Here is a 20,780-nt window from a genome sequence, read left to right as displayed (position 1 = left end):
GCTGTCCTCCTTCCTTGGATAGGTCAGTGTTAGAATGCTGAGGCTTCCTGTTGGAAAAGATGGTATGTACAAACCCAGCTTTGTCAGCTACATCCCTTCATGTGAATCAAGTATGAACAGCTGCTTTATACAACAGAATTTTTCAGTTCTGCCCTGCCAGGAAGCCTAATGTTAAAGACAGAGGAGAATTAAACCAGAAATTATCAAATCCCTATTTAGTTAGGGTAGCAGAATTAACTAGTTCTGTCAATAACCAAGCATAATTTTAACCTCTCAGTTGCCAGAACTTCAGCTGGTTGGGACAACTCTCCATGTTAAATGCATCATTATTAGTTCACTTCCAGTAGCAGCTTCAGCTCTGCTGAACTTAGAGCTAAGGCATGTGGGTTTTCTGGAGTAGAAGTTCACTGAAGCTGAAAAAACGTAGATCACGTACATCTTTGTTCTCAGCAAGCTCTAGGAAGTAAAAATATGACTGTACTGACAGAAAAGCTCTGACACATTAAAGCCAACCTTTAAAGTTCTGGTTTTAGTTCTGAAGTGGCAGCCCTTGGACAGCAGCAGTGTTAACTGGGAGCCCTGCAGCACCCCGCAGGGCAGGGTCTAGCTTGATGCTGCAAAACAAGAGGGAGACACAGGAAAAGCAAGTGGAGAACTGATCCCCTTTATTGATTGGTCTGAATCCAGAAGTCACTGTCTACTGAAGACATTGTGTGGAAATTATGATGCATGGGTTTTTCAAGTCTTAAATGATTTCAATATCAGAATCACGAACCATATCAAGATGAAAGCATTGTGAAAGCGCTGATCAGAAATCAGGTAAAAATTTGTAGTAAACTACACTTTGTAAACATGACTAACAAACACCTTCCTGTTTGAAACAGGGCAGATGTAATTCCATACTTGAAGATTACTGGAATTGTGGTAAACCCTAACTTAGGCTCTGGAGAGGTTTTTTACACTGGAGAAGTTAAAACTCAGATAACAAACAAAAAAGCAGCAACATTTTATGTGCAAATGCCACTCAAGCTGTATCTTAGGAGAAGGTGACTATCCTACTTTGGATATCTTGCTGCTGCTGCAGCAGTAACATGAAACTCTGCAATGAACATGCTATACTTACTGTACAGGTAGCAAAGACATTTGTCTGTACATGCCTCTTTCACATTGTATTTGTTACACTAAGAAAGTGAGAACAAGTGAACTTAAGAATGGAACTTAACTCTCCACTCCAAATTTAAATCTACAAAAAGGGCAGATCAACTCGTTTTCCAGTATATGTTGCTGTGGGAACAAAAAAGAGAGTTAAAATAAGAGCACAGGTCTACAAACAGGATGAAAACTGCTTCAAGCCAGAAGGGTAAAGGATGGGAGGATGAGAGAAATCTTTCTCAGACTGCAAGGAGATTTAAGACTGCCAAAGGATCTACTCTGATGCAGTGTTTAAAGAAAGTAGCAAAATAATTCTGTATTTTCAACACAGTGTCAAGTTTCCAAATGAGTTCCTTTGGATTTTTTTTTGTTTCCCACACTTGGGGCAAAAAGGCTTTCCTTAAAGGACTGAAAACAAATTTGCTGTTGATTAATAGTTCTGTGCTTCTTCCTGTTTGTAACTGGACCATCACAGTCCCTCCATTGGATGCAGAGCTCACATGGCTTAAGGTTACACACTGCATTACACCTTCCATACAACGGATCACAAACACAGCGGTAAAGTCCAAATATTTTCACTGGAAAATAACTTCAAGGCAAAGACTCTGTTGATCAATGAGATGCAAAAGCAGTTTGGAATCTGACAGACCACGCCACCCCCCCAGCTCAGTGCTATCTGTAAATCAGTCCTTCTACCCCAGAAGAGTTAAATTCACTTCCTGAGGTCAGTGCAGCATAAAATAAGATGCTTCTGGAGATGGATGTCAGGACACCCTGTGATATCACTAACCAGATGTGTGTGTACATGAGCTACAAGCATACCATAGCAAGCACTGAATGATTGAGGAGACTCTCCTAGTACCATATACAATTTAAAAATAAAAATCACCCTAACAAGTATTGCACACTTCAGGAGTTAAGCCAAGCATTTGTAAGGACTTCCACAAGCTTGCTTACAGGGACAGGGACTGGGACGCAGACTTCAAAATAATTATTACATAAAGACTTCAAAATCAGATTGGAGGAAGGTAAAAATCACAGTACCTATTTCAAACTGGTTGTAACAGAAGCCAAGTAGCTGACTCGTGTGTTGCTCAATTATTCTATAAAAGCACTTTGTTTTATTTAAACTTGGGATGTAGAGGTTTTTCTTCTTAAAGGATTTATCAACCCACCCAGAGCCTCTTCAGAAAAACCATTTGCTGTGGTTAAATATGACAGGAAAATTTAGTAGCCTGTTTTGACTGCATACAATGCAGAAACAGAAAACACTAAGATAGGCTTTTGGGGCACAGTCAAAATTCCCAGTGTGCATAACAGTGAGGTATGCCTCCAGAAGCTGTTCTTTTTGTTTCTTTAACTTTTCAAAAAATGAGCCATAACATACCCATGCAATAATATTTCTGCAGTGTTGCTAAATAAAACCAACTGCACCAAAAATTTACAATGTGGCAGAATTTCAAATTCAAAGAAATATATCATCTTATTCCAGCGAACCGGACTATGTTAATGTACAGAATTCACTAAGGGGTCAGTCTTAAAAATCAACATTTTCACAAGAGCTTGAACACCACTGAAAGAGTGTGTCTAGGGGGGGAAAAAAAAAATTATATAAAAGCACAATGCCTGCAGGAAGTGGCATGGCATTAAACGGGCAATGATGGTTGGGAGGCTGGGGTTCTGGTTAGGCTAGGCTGAGAGGGAGGCTAGGGTTATGAAGAGTATTCTACACTGGAGAAAATGCTTAAAAAAAATTACAAAATGACCCCCAAAGTTTAGGCAATGATTTGAACATAAGTACACCAGATACTATAGCAAGGGAAAAAACACTGCAAAAAGTACTCTCTATTTACAGAAGAATGATTTAAAAGACATTATGGTTTTCTTTACAAATAGATGTAGAGCAGGAATAGTCCACATTTTTAAAAACTCTTTACATATTTATCTTTAGTAAGTCAACCTTCTCAACCACAATCCTCCAACGCACAGCCTGTGCAGAAGGCATCGAACCGACTCTCCAGCAATTCTTCATTGTGTGGCCCTTGCTCTCTTGGAAAGTCTCTGTGGGCACAAGTCAAAAATAGATTTCTTTTTTTGACCCGCAAATTAAAAAAAAATAATAATCTGCATAGTTCAGTCATCACTGTCAGACAGAGTCTCATATTGTGCTGAAAGCAGTGGTGCAGGCTCTCGCTCCCATATCCTGTTCTGTGGGTGAGTGGTTGCTTGGCTCATGGACGGGGGGGCACAGGCGATGGATGTCGGGGGGGTGCTGCTGAGCATCCTCATCGTCAGCGGGTTGTACGGAAACTGGGTGGAACCTGGATCAAAAGGCAAAAACAGGAGCTGTTCTGGGAGATCTGTGTAAAGCCAGCCTGGTTTTGGTTGTGACAACTATCAGAAAATCCATTTCAGAAAATCCTCATGCACTATGTAAGCTGATATCCAGTGTTACAGCGTGTCAGCATCTCAGCTTTCTACAGACACTTCCTCTCGTTTGTGAAGTTTGAAAGAACCCCATTCCTCACCTGTTGATGAAGGCCTGTCTTCCCAGGCCCACACTGGCGTCTGTCTGTGGTAGTCCCCTTCTGAATGTACAGATGAGACAGAAGAAGGTCTTTCAGTTCCCAAATATCCCTGTCCAGGAATCGGAGACTTGGACTTCCTGCTGTTTGACTTGCCGATGAGCTTCTGCTTGCTGACTCCCCCTCCTGGGAACAGAAGGGACAGATTTCACAAAAACTGCATTTTAGCGTCTGTGTGTTTGTTTCTCTAAGTTATCATGCAGCACTGAGAAGCTTCAGGTGTCCAACACACCCTGTTCTCTCTTCCCCATTCCATCAATGTTGTCACAGGTTAATCCTCCTGAAAACCCAGGACCGCAGAGGGAATGCAAACACCACCTCTGTCACTTCCAGAGAAAAGACAGTGATTTTCAGTGACACCGAATTTATTCAAACCCTTGATTGATTTATTTTAAGACCATGGGATACTTAGGAGTTGCAATAATACCTCACCTGAATTTGGTGATGGATTGGCTTCTTCCCTCCGTGTCTCGTTACTCGCCGGTACCGCGGCCCCGGAACCGCCCGGTGCGACCGCAAGGGACTGTGACATTACAACTCCGTGCTCCTCACTCTTGTCATCAAAGTTTCCCATCAATGCTTTCCTAATAATGTCTTCCAGACCCAGGTTACTGGCAGGATCAGCAAAGGAATGACCCCTCGAACTGACTGCACCTGGGAGAGAAAAGAGAACAGGGAAAGGTGGGAAGGGAGGCAAAAAAAGTCTCAGAGAAATTACAAAGGGATGTGGGGAAACATTTTAGAGAGAGGCAGAAAAGTGGGGAAAAAACAAATAAAGCATTCTTGCTTAAGTTCCCATTTAAATATTTTCTGAAAGTTTGCGTCATTTTGCTTTTCTCTACAATGCAGGAAACCAATTTTCATGTAAGATATTAACTTTTACATTTTCATCATCTTCCTCATTTACTGGACTCCCCAAAGGGTATAAATTTAAGATATTACATTAGCTTACTTTTTCTGAAACACATGTTGTTTCTTTTACCCAAAAACTTACCTGAGGTAGTGACTGCTGGCAAATTGAATATTTCAGTCCCTGGCTGAGCAGTTGCTGCAATTAAAACACAACATTTCACTGAATTTTTCAGTACTGATGATCACTAAGTTATCACTCCTAGCTCTACTGCACAAGAAAAAAACCCCAAAAATATAGTTCTAGTATCATATTCCACCATGTCAGTGTTCATTCCTGAAACTACATTAAAATGTCATTTACAGACATAATCATAAGAGTCAAGAAAACGCAAATCATTCAGTTTCCAGACACCTTTCCAAAAAGGAAAATGTATAACAGCTAATGTTGATATGAAGCAAACTACAGACACAAAGTTAATTAGAATAATGTCAGGTTTTAACAACTTTCTCATTAACTGTGTGTTTTTCATCTCTCAAATTAAGTGTTAAAAAGATTAAATGTGACAGTCCTACACACAGCAGCATTTAAAAAAATCAAATAATATTCTGATTCTATTGGTCACAAATTATTATATGTGTTTTATGTTCATAGATTTAGATTAATTCATATTATTTGAAACATATTTAGGTCAGGACATCTGTGGATGGCAGTCACAGAAAGCACAAGCTGGAAAAATTGAGTGAAAAGGCAAGTCCTGCATACCCATGTCAGAGTCACCTCCACCAGATGAGTTCAGCTTTCGAAATATCTCCTGTTTCTTGGATTTTACCATTGGTGAAGTGTTCTCAAGTTTGGTGAAAAACGAAGGCAGGTAACTGATACTGCCTGGAGAGCGAGAGTCAGTCCTGCCAAGACCAACACGTGTCAAAGAGACAGAACATCCAAGATGTACATTTAAATCTTTCCAAAAGCAGTCAGGCAGAAACCACTAACACTGTATGAACACTGTGGTGCTCAATAAAAATTGAGTTTGTTTAAGCAGCAGTAATCTGGCAAATAAGCCTTAATTAAAAAAACCCAACAAACAACTCATACTTAAATTAAAAAATCATCTAAAATAAAGCAAAAAAGACTCTAAAGGTTTCCTAGCCCAAAATCCTTACATTTCTAAAAAGTGCAGTCCTGTTCCCAAAAATCCCTGTGATCTAGCTAACCTCCATCATGGACTGTAACAACCCTGCCAGCAACTGCAGAGTGGAGGGGGGAAAAACCCCAAGAAAAACTGAATCAATGTCAGCAGCACAAGCCTTAAATAAGTACATTGGGTGCCACTCCTTCCTCAGCAGAGCAAATGGCAGGAGCACCCACTGCAAAGTGCATCTGCCACAGGTCTGCAGACACCAGCACTGCCAGTGTGCCAGGGATCCTGGGCAGTTTGATGCTGCAGATGTGACAAACAGCCCTGGGACAGGGCTGCCTGATCCAGGGACCTCCTGACACCCCACCTTCACACCTCCCAGAAGTGAAGCTCCTTAGCTTAGTGATGTTTCAACTGATTAACTGCTCCAGAATCATGAGTGCTGGAAACCTGGGTTCCTCCCCTCCCCACTAGGAGAGTATCCAAGAAGCCAATCAGGCAGGAGAATACAGAATTATTTAATAAAAATTGTAGAAAATGGACCTTTCTTAAAAACCACTTCAGTTTTATAGAACTGGTACCCATGAGGAGCTTTGTTCTAACATTTTCTACCAGAAACGACACAGAACACACTGAAAACTGAAGACAGAACATGAACAGATGACCTTTCACTCAGCCTTCCCAAAGCACCTCCCAAATAGCAAGTTTTGGATGTTAGTGCAAAAGGATCAACTGTGATTAACAGCTTTCCCTGTGCTACCAGAGGGAGATCACTTAAACTGCTCTTTAATAAAGACACTGTTTGCAGCACAAAGATCCAGAATAATATTTTTAAAGTCAGCTTTACACCTACCTCTGTTCAGTAGGCTCAGTTCTTTGGGAAAGCAGAAGAACATTTTCCTGTTTCTCATGTACAACCGGGACCTGAGGTGGCGAGATTGGCTCGTAGGGCTCTGAAGAGACGTGACTCCTCTCCGGAGATTTTCCAGGCCTACATCCATAATTCAGAGACAGATAAGTACTCTTAATGCATGGATAAGTACTCTTAATGCATGGACAGCAATAGTTAACTCATGTAATTGTTTTCCAGTTGCTCCATAACTACTTATGGCTAGTTATATGTTACATGCTTTAGTCTGCTTGGTGACCTCAAAAAGATGACTATTAATTGTCCATAATGACTCTAGTAAGTTTTAAGGAATTAAACATCTTCACCCCTCTAAAGACTGGAAATTAAGCAGAAATAGTGAAGGGGAAACAGTTACAAGTTATGTTTTGGAGCCAAGCAATTGTCAAAAACAGTATGAGACAGATGTTGTCTAAAAATAAGACGAAAAGGTACCTTTACTTCCGACCTACATCAAGATTAATACACTTTTTTACAGAAATACCATATCTGGGCATTAATTAAAGTTGCAGTCAAACTGAATACATGCATTACCTTCCCCTGGCCTTGTCAGACAGGTTTTCAGGTGACACTCTGGCACCTGGCCGCTGGTGGTGGACAGGCTGTGACTGTGCCTCGGGGCTGTAGCGATTCGACGTCTTTGCCCGGCTGGAAACAGGTGTTGGAGCAGGGGTGGAATTCTGGAATGTAGTGGTGGGAGGCTGCAAAGAGGCCTGAGAAGCTGCTTGGTTTCTTGCAAAGTCTTGTGTAATAATTTGCTGAATGTCATCAAAAATATAGAAAACAGATCTTGGTCAGATATTGGCCAGAGTGTAGGTATTCATGAACTAGATGAACATGAGACTGATTGCAACAAATGGGATTATAAATCCAGATACAACATTTTATAATGTCCTCAAGTAAAACTAATAATTAGAGAATTAAGTTCCAAAACATGTGTTTACATAATCAGAATACAAAACTTGTCACATCTGACAAGATGCAAGCAAATAAACCTACACAGATGTGATCAGCAAGGGTGATGAGCCGATGGGTCCTGGGCACGTGTGCCATCCCTTCTGCCTGGGAGGAGGGAGGTGGAGGTTGTTGGGGTGAAGGGGGTTCCTGCTGTGTCCTGTAGCGGTGAATGGGCCCCTCATAGGGCCTGTTTGGGTCAGCTGGTTGAAAAAGAGAAGGCCAGTCTGTTAAGCTGCAAGGTTTGAAACTTCTGTGCTTAGAAAATTTAAAAGATGAAGAGTTTCTGCATTAGATTTTAGGTATCCTGTGCGATAACCACCTTTTCCACCTTCACACACAGGCCCTACAATTTATAAAATAAAACTTCATTCCACAATGCAGGTGAATTTCAGCTCATTTCTCAACTGCAATACTTTGAGCATCACCAACAGGTAAAAAATTGTGGGCATCAATACCACCATGCATTAATTTTAAAGAATATATTGAAAATTTCTCATTAAATCAGCCACACTGTAAAGAAACTCCATTTAATGTGTCAGTTCCAAGACATTTGCTCTAGTTTTTCACTGCAACAACATACTTCCAACAAGAAAAATATGGTATACAGTCACTTTGATATTTTAAATAGATAAAATAATAGATAATAAGATATATAATTATAGATAACATTGAATAATAGATAAAAGATATTTTAATTTTTTATGAATTCGTGGAGCTGGTAAATATAAGAAAAGTAACTGAGAGAATATTTGCATATGCAGATAAACTTACTCTCTGCCTGGCTTGGTTTAGGTGTCTCTTGTTGATAGGGCTGTAGCTTTTCTTGAGCAGGTACAGGGGAATTTGCAGGGCTTATCACCTCAATGGCATCTCCAGGAGCTTCATACCGGTGGGAGGATACTGAATGTCAAGCAAAGGTTGTGGAATAAGGGGTAAATATCACAGAAATTTTTTGTTGCCCACACAACACTGGTGCTTCCACTGAAATGGCATCAGTGAATGAAAGTCAAAACACTGTCTTTTTCTCATGATAACCATGGTGACACAAATACTTCCATAAAACAGTGTTTCAACATAAACCAAATAATTTTCAGTTTCCTGACTTCTGATAAGGTTACTCTTACGATCCTGCATTTCATGCTGTAGCATGGAATCTGAATAAAGCAAACAACTCTGATTTTGCAAGAGTCTCAAGTCACTATTTGCAAAAACTGTTTGTCTATGAAGTGTTTCTACTGCACGGAGCTGAATATTTTATCATTAAACATCCACATCATTTCACATCTTATTTCCTGAAGGGCTAAGACAGACAGCAAAGAAGTAGATAGTGACTAAGATACGTACAACTACTGGAAGAATCTGAACTTTGAGAGCCCCTATCTCGTGCATCCTTGTCTGAAGCAATCTGTCGAGTGATGATCACATCTATGAAGTTAGCAGCAGTAATTGTGGTCTTTCCTCGAGTTCTCAGCTCTTCCTCGTACCTGGATTTAGGAGGAGGTCCTTTCTCTTTACCAGCCTCTGAATAGACTACTGATGAAGACTGTCCCTGGGACTTGCCACCAGAATAATTTGCAGATGTATAGGGGCACTGGACAGGCCTCTTTTCTACCTCCAGTGTCTTCTGTTCCAGCTGCTGCTGGTCAGTAACCACAGCTGACCGGCGGCCCATGTTCTCTTCTATCCTGGTTCCCTCGTGCTTGTTCTCTTTTGCTTTGGCAACTTCCATCTGAGGAGCAGAGGCTGCAGCATCTACCAGAGCTGCCAGGGCATCAGCAGCAGTGTTGTAACGGGAAGCTGGTAAGCCTTGAGTAATAGAGGGAGCCCCGGGGGTGAGCTGCCTGTTGGAAACATTGAATAGTCTGAATTATATCACAAGGAACAAAGAACTAGAGCCAGATCGTGCATACAATGAAACAAAGCTTTAGTGACCCTCCTTTCTCTCCCTTTATCATTTCTGATAAATCCAAGAGCAATCAGAGAGTGGGATATCCTTAACCCTGTAGTATTTTCCTCAGGCTAAATGCAGCTTTTAATAAGCTCAAATATTAGAACAGGTATCTCTGCAACAGTAACTTATAAAACATACATGATACGTAGCTGAGCAGCAGGATCCAGAGGTGTGATTACACTTGTCCCATTGGTTCCTTGAAAAATACTGGGCCTTTGCTGCAGGATGTTTTCCTGGGTTCTGACTGACGGGGATGGGGACCGAACGTATCCGTGACTGCCGGGTCTGCCAGGCTGCTCTGCACCTGCAGAACACAGAGTGGAGGGGAACAAACAAAAAATATATGGATTATTCTTATAACAGGGCAGAACTATGTATCAATGCTGTATCCTCCACATCCTTTCCCAGGTAGCTCCACCACTCTGGATGTGGTGGAACGTATGAAGGTTTAAATGGTAGCATTGTGTTTACAATGCTCTAAATGACATGCAAGCTGTGCCAGTGATAACTGGGATTCACTCCTTCCCTAGGTACTAGGGAAGTACCTGAGGTACTAGGGAAAGCTCTGAGAGAAAGATCAAGAAGCCTGGTACTTGTAGAACTTGCAATTATGACCAGAACTGCTGGGTAACAGGAACCTGCCTGAAGTGCAGACTGAAACCAAAGTGAGTAACGTGTTAAAAAGCCGCTGTTCACAAGAGTGGCTACAGAAAATGAGCAGTTACAGTTCTACAAGACAACTGATCCCACGTGCACTGACCTGGTCGGAGATAAAGTTCAGCAGGGACTGAAGTTATTCTCTCCCTCTCACGTTCTCGTTCTCTTTCCCGCTCTCGCTCACGTTCCCTCTCCCTTTCCCGTTCCTTCTCCCTCTCCCTTTCCCGTTCCCTTTCAGCATTTGCAGCTGCAGAAGCTGCCAGGTGTGTGGGGTGTCCTGGAAGGTCCACAAGGTAAAATGAAGTAGCAAAACAGAGATACATGAGTGAAGCATAATTTGATGTTAACACCTGCCAACATATTCTGCCATCCACCTACAGCAAAATTTCCCACATACATTTTCATTCCACTCAAGACAATCCCTTATCTAGGAAGACAAAAGCTTAACATACAGCAACAGTGGAAGGCTCAACAGATATTTACTGAAGTAGTTTCTCTACTATTAGAAACTAGACAGCTTTTAAACCCAAATTCCACCCTTCAACACATGTAAAATGAGGTTAATGAAATCATATTCAAATTACTATAAATAAGGACTTGACAGAATGAGGCAAATTCTGAATTTGACAGTGCTCCTACTGCAACTATACAGGACATCACCAAAAAACCTTTGCTATCCAAGTGAGAAGTGCATGCAAAAAGCTTTGCCTGAGAAAACATCAAAACATGGTCATTAATGAAAGCTGAATAAAGATGGTAAATTATCTCAGCACGTCAGACAATGAGAGAAATCACCAAGCCATGAGGGCTCTTACCTGGTGACAGAGAAGCAGGATTGTAAGGCCTGGGGGGGAAGGTGAGCTGGGTGCCAGGGATATAGGTGATTCTCTCCATGGGTGGGGTGCTTGTTCCTCCAGGATGAGGCACTAAGATAGTGGGAGCCATATTGTTCAGGTCAATAATTCCTGTTAGGAGATGACACACGTAAGAATGGCCGCTCAAGGACAGACCAATGGTCTACACATTTTATGTTCTGTTCATTGGTAACAGTCAGCAATGAATATTAGTGAAAAAAATATAAGAATAAGGCAATTGTAGAACTATATTCCAGCTGGTTATAATCTCTTAGATCTGGCAATCAGCAATTTAGGAACATACTAAGTCAGAATTTGCATTTGTAGTACTCCCTTTAATTGCCCTTCAAGAAAATATGCTTTACCTCTATTCAATAATTCCATATTTTACCAATTTTGGGCATTACCCATAAATACAACAATCAGCAAAGTTTTCACAAACATTACCCTTTAGGCTGTTGCTTTTGTTTTCTTTTGGAAGTTCTCATTTTGATATAATTCTCTTTTCTGAAGTCTGAAGATGAGCTAAATATGCTTCTGATCACTGGATCTTGAACACTCTAAGTCTTACAGCCTTCCCCTTAACAACAGTGATTACAGACATAGTTTTCCTTTATATCCACAAAAGGCAGTTTGCAAGTGAGTTGTCACACACGTAACACATCTGCACTTCTGTGTCTGCATTCAACCCACCGCACAGCACATCCCAAACACCTCTGAAAGAACATTCCAGCAAAAGACAGGCCCACCTCTCGCTCCTGCATAGGGCAGAGCTAAAGTTTGCTCTCTGGGAGACAAGCCCCTGGTGACGTCGGGCCGGAGGTTGACCTGCATCTGCTGGGAGGTGATGTAGTCGTTGAGGATGGTCTGCCGCGTGTTCTCCATCGCGTACAGCTGGTACTGGCTCGGGTAGCCCGGGGTGGGTGAGAGCTGCCTTTGGAACAGGTAAGCAGCAGCAGCTGGGGGTGACAGAGGGGAGAAGAGAAGATTTAGGAAGCAGGATCACAGAATAGTCTGAGTTAGAAGGGACCCACAAGGATTGAGTCCAGCTCTTAAGTGAATGGACCGTACAGGGGACTGAACGCGACCTTAGCGTTATTAGCACCAAGCCTTAACAAACTGAGCTCATCTCATATGATTCTCTATCAAATGAAACTTTCAGGTGTTTATAAAGCTTCAATGACAAGTGCTGTCAAGTCTCTCCAGCCAGTGCCAAGTAAATTAAAACAGCATTTTAATACTGATGTTTTAGTGAATTTATGCACAGACAGAAAATGCTAAAAAATCCAGATTGGAGAGATGCATTAGAGAAGAGATTTTATTAAAAGCGTAAATCCTGACATTCTGAAGATATAAAGGGCTGAAATACCTAAAGAAGGTTAAAATACCTCACAGAAGCAGACTGATGGATAGGTTAAAAGGAAGTCTATTGTATTTAACATCAGCAGGGATAACCTGATAATTCCTCTGTGAGAATGAATCACAGTCATGAACAGAGGACTTACACAGAATACATGTCTATATATAATTATATAGAATTCTACTATAACTCTATATAATTCTATTCTTTACTTCTGTAGCCTCTTCCATATGCTTCTTTGGATAGCTTTCCTGAGAGCTTTTAATATATTTCACAAGTACTTATCTAAAAATAATGTCTGAACTTTTTAACAACACAGAAGCAAGTTGGCAGCTCTGAAAGGAAGTTACAATATTATACAACACTATTTTACTAAGTTTCCTGGTTAGATACCAAACCACAACAATATATATTTATAACCTTATAAATGATATCTGGCCATTGATAATTGCCTTTTAAAGGCATCAAAGCTCACGATATTTCTAAAACTAAAAAAAACCCAACACAAATGGACTTACCAGGATCCAGAGCCCTGTGAAATGGCATAGCAGGATCCAAATGAGGAGGAAGGTGACCCCTATAGACTTCAGGAGTTGCTCCTCTGTGATGAGGGTCAAAAGGACTGTGAGCCACTACAGGATCAACCCCAGGGACTGGAGATTTTGCTGGCACACTCTCCCTCTGTGTTGGAGTGAGTGTGTTCTTCCTTTCGTGATTTGCTGACTTCCCAGAAGATATTCCAGCTAAAAGCAATGAAAAATTCAAATTATTAAAATGTCTATTTTTCCACTGAAAATTCAGCTGCAAGTATACACTGGCTCCCAAGGAACATTCTTGAGTACCCTGCAATCTGATACAATAAAGCACAGAGGATATTTTATATCACAAAATATTTCTGGTGAAAACACTATGCTATAAAACTCAGATTGCTCACACCTCATCATATTATCTTCATCATGTAGACATCTCTGTGATTCAGGAACAGCTTCTGCTCTTAAAACATTACCCTTGTAGGTAACACTTTCACAGTGATCCATAATCAAATGAAAATTGAGATTGAATTGCCTTCCCACTTCTGCATTACAGTAAGGCAGATTTTTGATTTTATTTTAATTAACAGCTTTTTAAAACTCATTCCAGCCACCTTCCAAATTGAGAGAAGCCATTAGAATAAAAGAAAGAAGAACAGACCTCATAAAGCAGTTTTAAATTAAGATAATAAAACTTTTTGTCTTACTCTGGATAGGAAAAACATACCCTCACTAACTCTATTCATCATCGGTGAACTCCTGGACATGGGACTCTGATAGTTCACAGGTGTCCTCCGAGCATTTGTATCATCATAAATCCCAGGGCTCAGTTGTGATTTGGGAGTTTCATGAAGAGTTGACCTGAGGACAGAGGGACCAGAGCTGACGACCGACGTGTGCCGGGAGCGGACGGTGTCCCCGCTCTTCACATCTTCGTATTTTCCTCGCTCCACCACCTTCACGTTCTCTGGCACCATTTCCAGCTGGGGCATTCCACGGGGGAGCTTGCTTGGTCCAGTGATTAAAGATTTTACATTGTGTTTGATGGCAGACTGGCCAGAGTTGCTTTCATATTTTATGGGTGTGCCCTGAAAAGATGAGAAAAAGGTCAGGTAAAGTTATCCTGTCAATGTTTCAGTTGTGCTAAAAAACCCACGTGGCCGGAGCCGACTCACCACTGAGTCTGTGAGTAACTGCACGAGTCCACCAGAGCTTTTTGGACTTACCTGAGATATGGAGCCTTCTATGATTGGCCTGGTCGTCTGCACCATTTCAGGAGTCTTGCGACTCTCTTGGCTTAACAGGTCCTGTCTTGGGATTTCATGGATGGAACGACCCATTTCTTTTATAGTGGTGACCCCATCATATGGTTTCCCCTTAGTAATGGCTCCTTCAAATGTCCTTATGGGAGGTGACTCTCTCTTTATCTGTTTAGGGTACTTCAAACCTTCTTCAAAACTTTCAGCTGTTGCTCTTGGTGTGCCTTTTATAGAAAGAAAGGGTCACATTAATGGTGTTAACAGCTACTAAGTCTCTTTTTTTTTCACAAGCAGAGTAACTAACTATGTCATAAAACTGGGATTTTGGTTTGCTATAGTCTGTGACAATATACCCTGAAGAGTAAAGAAATCACCACAAAAATAATACTGAACAAACATTCAATATATTAGTGAAAGCACCCTAAGTTATTTCAGATGCTGAAATAAAAGAAATAGCATACATCTTCAGAGGTCTAAGGAACTGTTAGTGTTTATTTGAAAAAGTGCCAATTACCAAGGATTCATACTAAAAAGGTCTATTTTCAAAAAAGAAATGAAAAGCTATATTTACACACTAGTTTTGAACACATAATATCAGAAAGCTGCTGATTTATACTCTGATAACATGTTTCATAAAATAATCTCGACCTTTAACACAGCTACCACTGGTAGTAACAGTTTTAAAGTTCAGAAATCCAGATTTTTGAGGATGTAATTAATGTTTGCTTCTAAACTTGCAACACCTCACCTTGCATTATAGAGCCAGACAACACTGTTCTCTCCTTCAGTTCAGCGTGTGGGCTCCCCCGAGGCAGTGCACGGCATATTAAACCTAAAATTAAAATGAACATCATTTAGAGAATTAAAAAAGTGTTAAAAAACCACTCCAAACCAACAAAACCCCTCCTCCTCACACCTTAGAGATTGTATCTCTATCGTGGCAGTGCCCAGAGGGCCAAGCCTCAGTATGTCAGGCATTGTAGGAACATGTTATGAACACCTCCTGCCCCCAAAAAATAAATCTTTCACTTCAAGTATTTGTGCTATTGCATTGTTGCAAGTTTTAACATATTTAGAAAACATAAGGTGTTTTTTATGATTAAGCTTAACCTTTGTTCCAAAAGCAGTCACTGCTTTTCTTACACTCCACTTTCCGTGCCTAGAAAGAAAGGGGTTCATGATGGAAAGTGGAACAATAGGAAAAGAAAAACCCAAATATAGCTCAGCATCCTCCAAATTAATCAAAGTTCATATTAAATCATCTGTGAGGAGTTGAATTTACTGTTCCTACAGTAAGAATCCAAACCAAACCCTCAAAATCTCATAATATTACACAGTTTCAGGACAGAAAATGAGTTAATGATGAGATACAGCACAAAAGTATCAGAGCAGCTTCTCATGTGCCAGAAAAGCCTGAAAATGAGCCAAATGCATCTGCAACTTAAAGGCCACACTGAATTTCTGGATACAGTCTACAGACCTCTTATTCATATTGTTCTATCTGATGAACATTTAAACAAAATAGCCTTTAAGGCTACCCAAAGGTGGGACAAAATGCACTTAAAGAGTGAGACTCCATGGTTGAGGCATGAAACATTTTCCTGCATTTGTATTTTTACAAAACAATCAGAAAAGTTATATAATGGTCTGACTTGACCTCTGCAGGCTTTGTTTGATCACAATTTATTAAAACACAGTGGTAGTAGGGATGCCCTGGAGCAGGACAGGGCAGCTGTGCAAGTCAAAGAGGTTTATTGCAGGAATGCAAAAGGTCAGGCCAGTGTGATACCAAGTGACTCTGCCAATATTTAACTAAGGGGTGTGTCATGGAGTCTGTGCTGGTGTGACCCAGAGTTTGAGCTCTACGTGACCCAGTGGGACTGAGGAGAGTCAGTCACATGTGTCACATGTGCTGAGAGGAGTAAGTGCCACCTGGACCTCCAGTTGTGGTAACACACCAGTAAAATAAAAAGGAAAACTATTATCTGCTTCAGTCCTGTTCCCAGCACAATTTAATTGCAGTGTTGCTGCATGGATTTGGTTAGTAGTGTAAGATTTAAATCTAACTTCTCTTTTATCTGCTCAGTAAGATAACCTAAATACTCTTACATCAATGCAAAAGGTTTAGATAAAAGATAAAACACCTTGGAAGGAGCTGTTTTTACCTTCCAGCGGCGCAGACACTGGAGACTCCCGCAGTGACATCCCTTGCTTTATATTTCCTTCCATGGTATCATAAGTTCTCTTTAAACCAATTTCATGAGCAGTTCTTGGACTCCTTGTTCCTTCACGGACATTTTTAATAGCTGGCAAAATGTACAAGAGTGTGGTTAGGAAACGTGGACAATAAAAGAAAGGACACATGAATATTACATTAATGAGACCACAGGTCATGAATACTTTAACAACACAACTTCAATATAATACTGTAACATTAAATCTCAGTCTTGAAAAGATCCCTTACAGTTTGTCAAAAAATATATTTGTTCGGTTACTCATTTATCAGTATTTCCATTGAAGTTCAAAGTTAAATGTTACATTTATTTTTATTTTAATACCGGTAATTTTAAACTCGGTTATTTAACCTTTCACAATAAAATATTCCATGACAAACTGGAAATAAATGGCAAAGAAATTAAATAATTTAACTGTATTTTAAACACAGAGTGCAGAAGACTCTTCAGAACACAGGCACAATTTCTGGATCACTAATTCTCAAAACCAGCACCCCAGTGACTGAGGTTCACACCAAACCACTCGGAAGCAGAAACACTTCAATACGGATTATCAAAGCAGAACCTGCTGCAGCCTTGACTTTGATCAGGTACAGTATGCAAATACTCACCATCATACGATAAAATATGCCCACTTTTGCCTTCATAAATAACGTGGCCTTTGGCTGAAGCTTCCTCTCTGCACTTCTCTGGGCTGGTGTCCTCTGTGGCCAGGCGGGTGATGGTTCCCTTCAGTAACGCGTCGGCCGCGATGCCAGACTGGGACAGAGCTGGGGTACCCTGTGTGCAAACCCAGCAAACGGGACTCAGAACATGGGTGGTTATTTAGGAAAATAAACAGTGAAGGGAAAAAAACCCTCAAAACAAACCAAACAAACTTTAGATCTATAAAACCAACTATTATCAAGCAGTATGGCTTAAACTTCTGCTTTTATTATTACCTACATATGAGTAAAATAATCTTTTATTTGTAAGCAATTTGCTACCCTCTTACAAAATACAGAAAGAAGAATAAGAGGGACAATATTACCAAAGTATTTCACAACCTAGAACATTTACACTATAAATACCATTGGGGGGTAGATAACATATACCACATTCTTAATGGTGCCATTAGGTTTTATTTCTGTCCAAAGAAATAAAACCTCTCTCTCTCAGAGCAGAACTGATACTATTATCTCTGTAAATAAGGACCCCAAACCAACCAAAACAGTAGCATTTAAAAAATGATGAGACAAAAGGCTTGAATTTACCTTTTTGGATTTAAATAGCATCTGGACAAGACTGGCTCTAGTTGATTTTAATATTTGAACTCAGGTGTGATGCTATTTTCATGAGAGGTGCTAATGAGCCTTCAGATAGATTTACCAAAGGCTCTGGTGTTTGTATTTAAAAAGTTTAAAGACTCATATACATGAAGATGAAATCATGGTAATGCTGACTTCAGCAATAGTGGGATTTGAACATCTGATGGTATTAAAGTCCTTTTTTCAAGGCAGTTCCTATTCTGTGATACCAATTTACTTTTTCAGACATGCAAACACATTCATGGTGATAGTTTAAAGATGCTGCTTTGCTACAGCCTTCTCAGCAAAGGGAAAAATACCTGAGTTATGGAGCCTCTCAAAGAAGGAATGGTCTCAACAGAAACTTTATTGGTTGGAGTTCCTCTTGTTATACTTCCCTCCTGAATCGTTGTGGTACCTGATTTGAAATAATAAGATATCCTGATAAATAAGAGAAAAAAAAAAGGCCACTCGACTTGAAATAATTAAAAACTCTAGTGAGAAACTGTTAGTTTACACTCAAATACAGGGGAAATTTCAGCTTAAGAACATGCATTTAAGGCAAATAGGCTATTTCCTCTTTTAATATAATCCTTTACAGTATTAATTCAAGTAATATTACAGGATTAATTAATGCTATTTAGTTTCTGTTCTCTTTATGTATTTGGATAATTCACATGTATTGCTCCATATATGCTCTAGTGAACAACTTGGTTTTGAAACTGGCATGTCTTAGAACAAATATTTTTAAGCGAGCCATGGAGAGAGGAGGAGCCAGCTACAAATATACATGGCCTTGGAAAACTGGGAACAGATTAATCCTATAATTTTATGATACTTATATAATCACAGAATACTTTAAAATAACACTTCAGCAGTTTGAGCTCTACAAGTTAATTCTCTTGGTTCTCTCAGGTTCTGACAGAGTTTCCTAATCTGTGTGACTTCCTTTACCTCGCACCACACTTTCATGCTGTGCCCGGACCAGGAGCCCCTCAGGTTGGGAATTCTGGCTTCTGGGAGAGAATTCTTCTTGTTTGATATAGGGCAGGGAAGCTATTCAGGAGAATAAAAAGAAAAAGGTTGGTTTTTTTTATTTTCCTTTAATTATGAGTCATTAAACAGTCTATATAAAACACATGTGTGTTTTTCTTACCAGATTTGGCCGAGTCCTGCTGCCTTGGCAGCCCAAGAGATATAGAACCCACTGATGGCTTGGCAGTTTCTTGGGCGTAGGAAGCTTGACTGTGGGACGTTAAGTAAGTGCCAGGTGTTCCCTGGAACAACAAATATATGTTAATTCTAGTTTCTGGAATGAAGATTCACATCTCTATTTAGAGAATGCTAAGACTACTATGATCCTATCTTGAAATGTTACAGCACCCCACTGCAAAGTCTCAAAGCACAGAGCACCAGGAGTGCAGTGTCACTGGTCACCTAAACTGGACAACCCTGATCATGCCCCTAAATATAAATAACTGCAACATGTTCTATTTTCTAAGGCATGTGTAATTCCTGGACTTTTAATAATGGAATGCACAGGTAGGTCTGAAGGGTTAATGCTGTGAATCCATAACCAAGTACAAGAAGTTAAAGGTTGGAGAAAGGGCAAAAAAAATGATGTAAGACAGATCTTCAAATAATAATTCTCTTACTTGTGAGATTGAGCCTCCCATGATGAAGGAAGGTTTTTCTGATGGCACACTTGTTTTGGAGGATGGAATGAGGGGTGGTGGAGGTCTGGTGGGTCTGGTTGTGGGAAGGCGGACTCCTTCAGGTATGTTGGTTATCACCTGGTGAGGTGCTGGCTGGAGAACTTGGGGGGGAAAAGTGTACATTAAATATTACATAAATATTACAGTGTGTTTATGCTCTATGAGCTGTCAGAGAGGCAAGAACAGAAACAGCACAGTTCATCTGACAGTTTCTATGGGGAATTGCCTCACAATACCTAAAAGCTGTATTTACACTCTGAAATCCATTATGTCCAAGTTTTTTGTTGTTTTTAAAGAAAGTTCTTATTCTCTAAATGGAAGGCACCTGAGTCACGTATAATCTAAGCTTCTCTCATTTGGTCATGACATTATACTCTGAAGGGAAAAGCAATAATCCAAGTTTCAGAATTAAGATCTGTCAGTTATTTCACTGTTTTACAAAACATTCAGACTATAATATAGAGCAATTACAGTCAGACACTAATGCCAAGGATATCAGCAGCTTTCCCTTTTCCTCAACTACATAAGAAAGGCCACCCAGGAATATGACAGCACTTGTATTAAGATGAAAAACTGTTGATGACTTTCCCTTTGCTGTTCTAACATTTTCAGATCATCCTTTAATAAAATACATGTCACGCAGCTCATGCAGCAATAAAGAACAAAAATACCTCATTGGAGCTAAACAAATACTGAGCACCTATTTACATGCACAGAAAACAATGTATTTTCTTGTGTTAATCCACAAAGAGTTTGGAGAATAATATGATCCTACATCAAGTCCAGGTTCCAAAGGAGGAGGATGCTTTGCTCTGGTGTGTGACAATCTTTACCTGGTGGGACACTGTAACGGGCTGTGTTCATCTCAGGCTGGGGGGAGGCTTTGTTGACTTCTCTTGGAGACAACCTGTAGGGTGATGCCGACCTCGTTGCTGTATTTTGCACTTGTGCTTCCTGCTCTATTCTCTTGACCTCAGCATAAGGCATGTAGGCCACTGGTTTTCCTGTGAAGGTTGAAGTTATAAGAAAGAAGAACCCTGTGTTAGAAATTGGGAGTCAAAAGGTCAAATTTACAGCAGTTTTAACACAGGGCTACTCCAGTGCCAGAGACACTCATCAGGTACAAATGTTTCAATTAAAAAGTAGTATTAAACTTAATTTAACGTGTTCTTCTGTCTATACTTCTATATCCAAAGCTTTGCAAAGCTTTCTCATACTTTCTATATGTGAAAAACAGTAAATGAAAGCTCTACTATTGAAAAAGACTTCATTTAAAGAAGATTCCTTTCCAAATCCTGTGTATCAACCAGGTTTACATGCAAGTTAAGCCAGACTTACATGC

General features: G+C 40.2%; 1 protein-coding gene across 2 annotated transcripts in view; it reads right to left on the bottom strand.

The window, feature by feature from the left end:
- Positions 1-648: 648 nt before the first annotated feature.
- Positions 649-20,780, bottom strand: part of NCOR1 (nuclear receptor corepressor 1) — a 60,614-nt gene continuing 40,482 nt past the window's right edge. For both annotated transcript variants that reach the window (XM_027691127.1, XM_027691129.1), the window contains 25 exons: positions 20,272-20,442; positions 19,379-19,539; positions 18,880-19,000; positions 18,678-18,779; positions 18,044-18,141; positions 17,049-17,217; positions 16,369-16,509; positions 14,952-15,035; positions 14,171-14,427; positions 13,672-14,032; positions 12,933-13,157; positions 11,804-12,013; positions 11,016-11,165; positions 10,304-10,477; positions 9,682-9,847; positions 8,937-9,433; positions 8,364-8,492; positions 7,635-7,792; positions 7,170-7,393; positions 6,582-6,719; positions 5,353-5,495; positions 4,732-4,785; positions 4,170-4,391; positions 3,681-3,863; positions 649-3,473 (listed from right to left, as the gene is read on the bottom strand). In XM_027691127.1, the coding sequence (XP_027546928.1) occupies positions 3,286-3,473; positions 3,681-3,863; positions 4,170-4,391; positions 4,732-4,785; positions 5,353-5,495; positions 6,582-6,719; positions 7,170-7,393; positions 7,635-7,792; positions 8,364-8,492; positions 8,937-9,433; positions 9,682-9,847; positions 10,304-10,477; positions 11,016-11,165; positions 11,804-12,013; positions 12,933-13,157; positions 13,672-14,032; positions 14,171-14,427; positions 14,952-15,035; positions 16,369-16,509; positions 17,049-17,217; positions 18,044-18,141; positions 18,678-18,779; positions 18,880-19,000; positions 19,379-19,539; positions 20,272-20,442 (4,526 nt within the window). In that variant the 3' untranslated portion in view covers positions 649-3,285. The remainder of the gene's footprint in view (positions 3,474-3,680; positions 3,864-4,169; positions 4,392-4,731; positions 4,786-5,352; positions 5,496-6,581; positions 6,720-7,169; positions 7,394-7,634; positions 7,793-8,363; positions 8,493-8,936; positions 9,434-9,681; positions 9,848-10,303; positions 10,478-11,015; positions 11,166-11,803; positions 12,014-12,932; positions 13,158-13,671; positions 14,033-14,170; positions 14,428-14,951; positions 15,036-16,368; positions 16,510-17,048; positions 17,218-18,043; positions 18,142-18,677; positions 18,780-18,879; positions 19,001-19,378; positions 19,540-20,271; positions 20,443-20,780) is intronic.

The sequence above is a fragment of the Neopelma chrysocephalum genome, unplaced genomic scaffold (genome assembly GCF_003984885.1).
Source record: "Neopelma chrysocephalum unplaced genomic scaffold, ASM398488v2 Primary Assembly neopelma1_82, whole genome shotgun sequence".
Lineage (NCBI taxonomy): Eukaryota > Metazoa > Chordata > Aves > Passeriformes > Pipridae > Neopelma > Neopelma chrysocephalum.
Note: the sequence above shows the minus strand (reverse complement) of the source record. Positions and strands in the feature narration are given on the sequence as shown.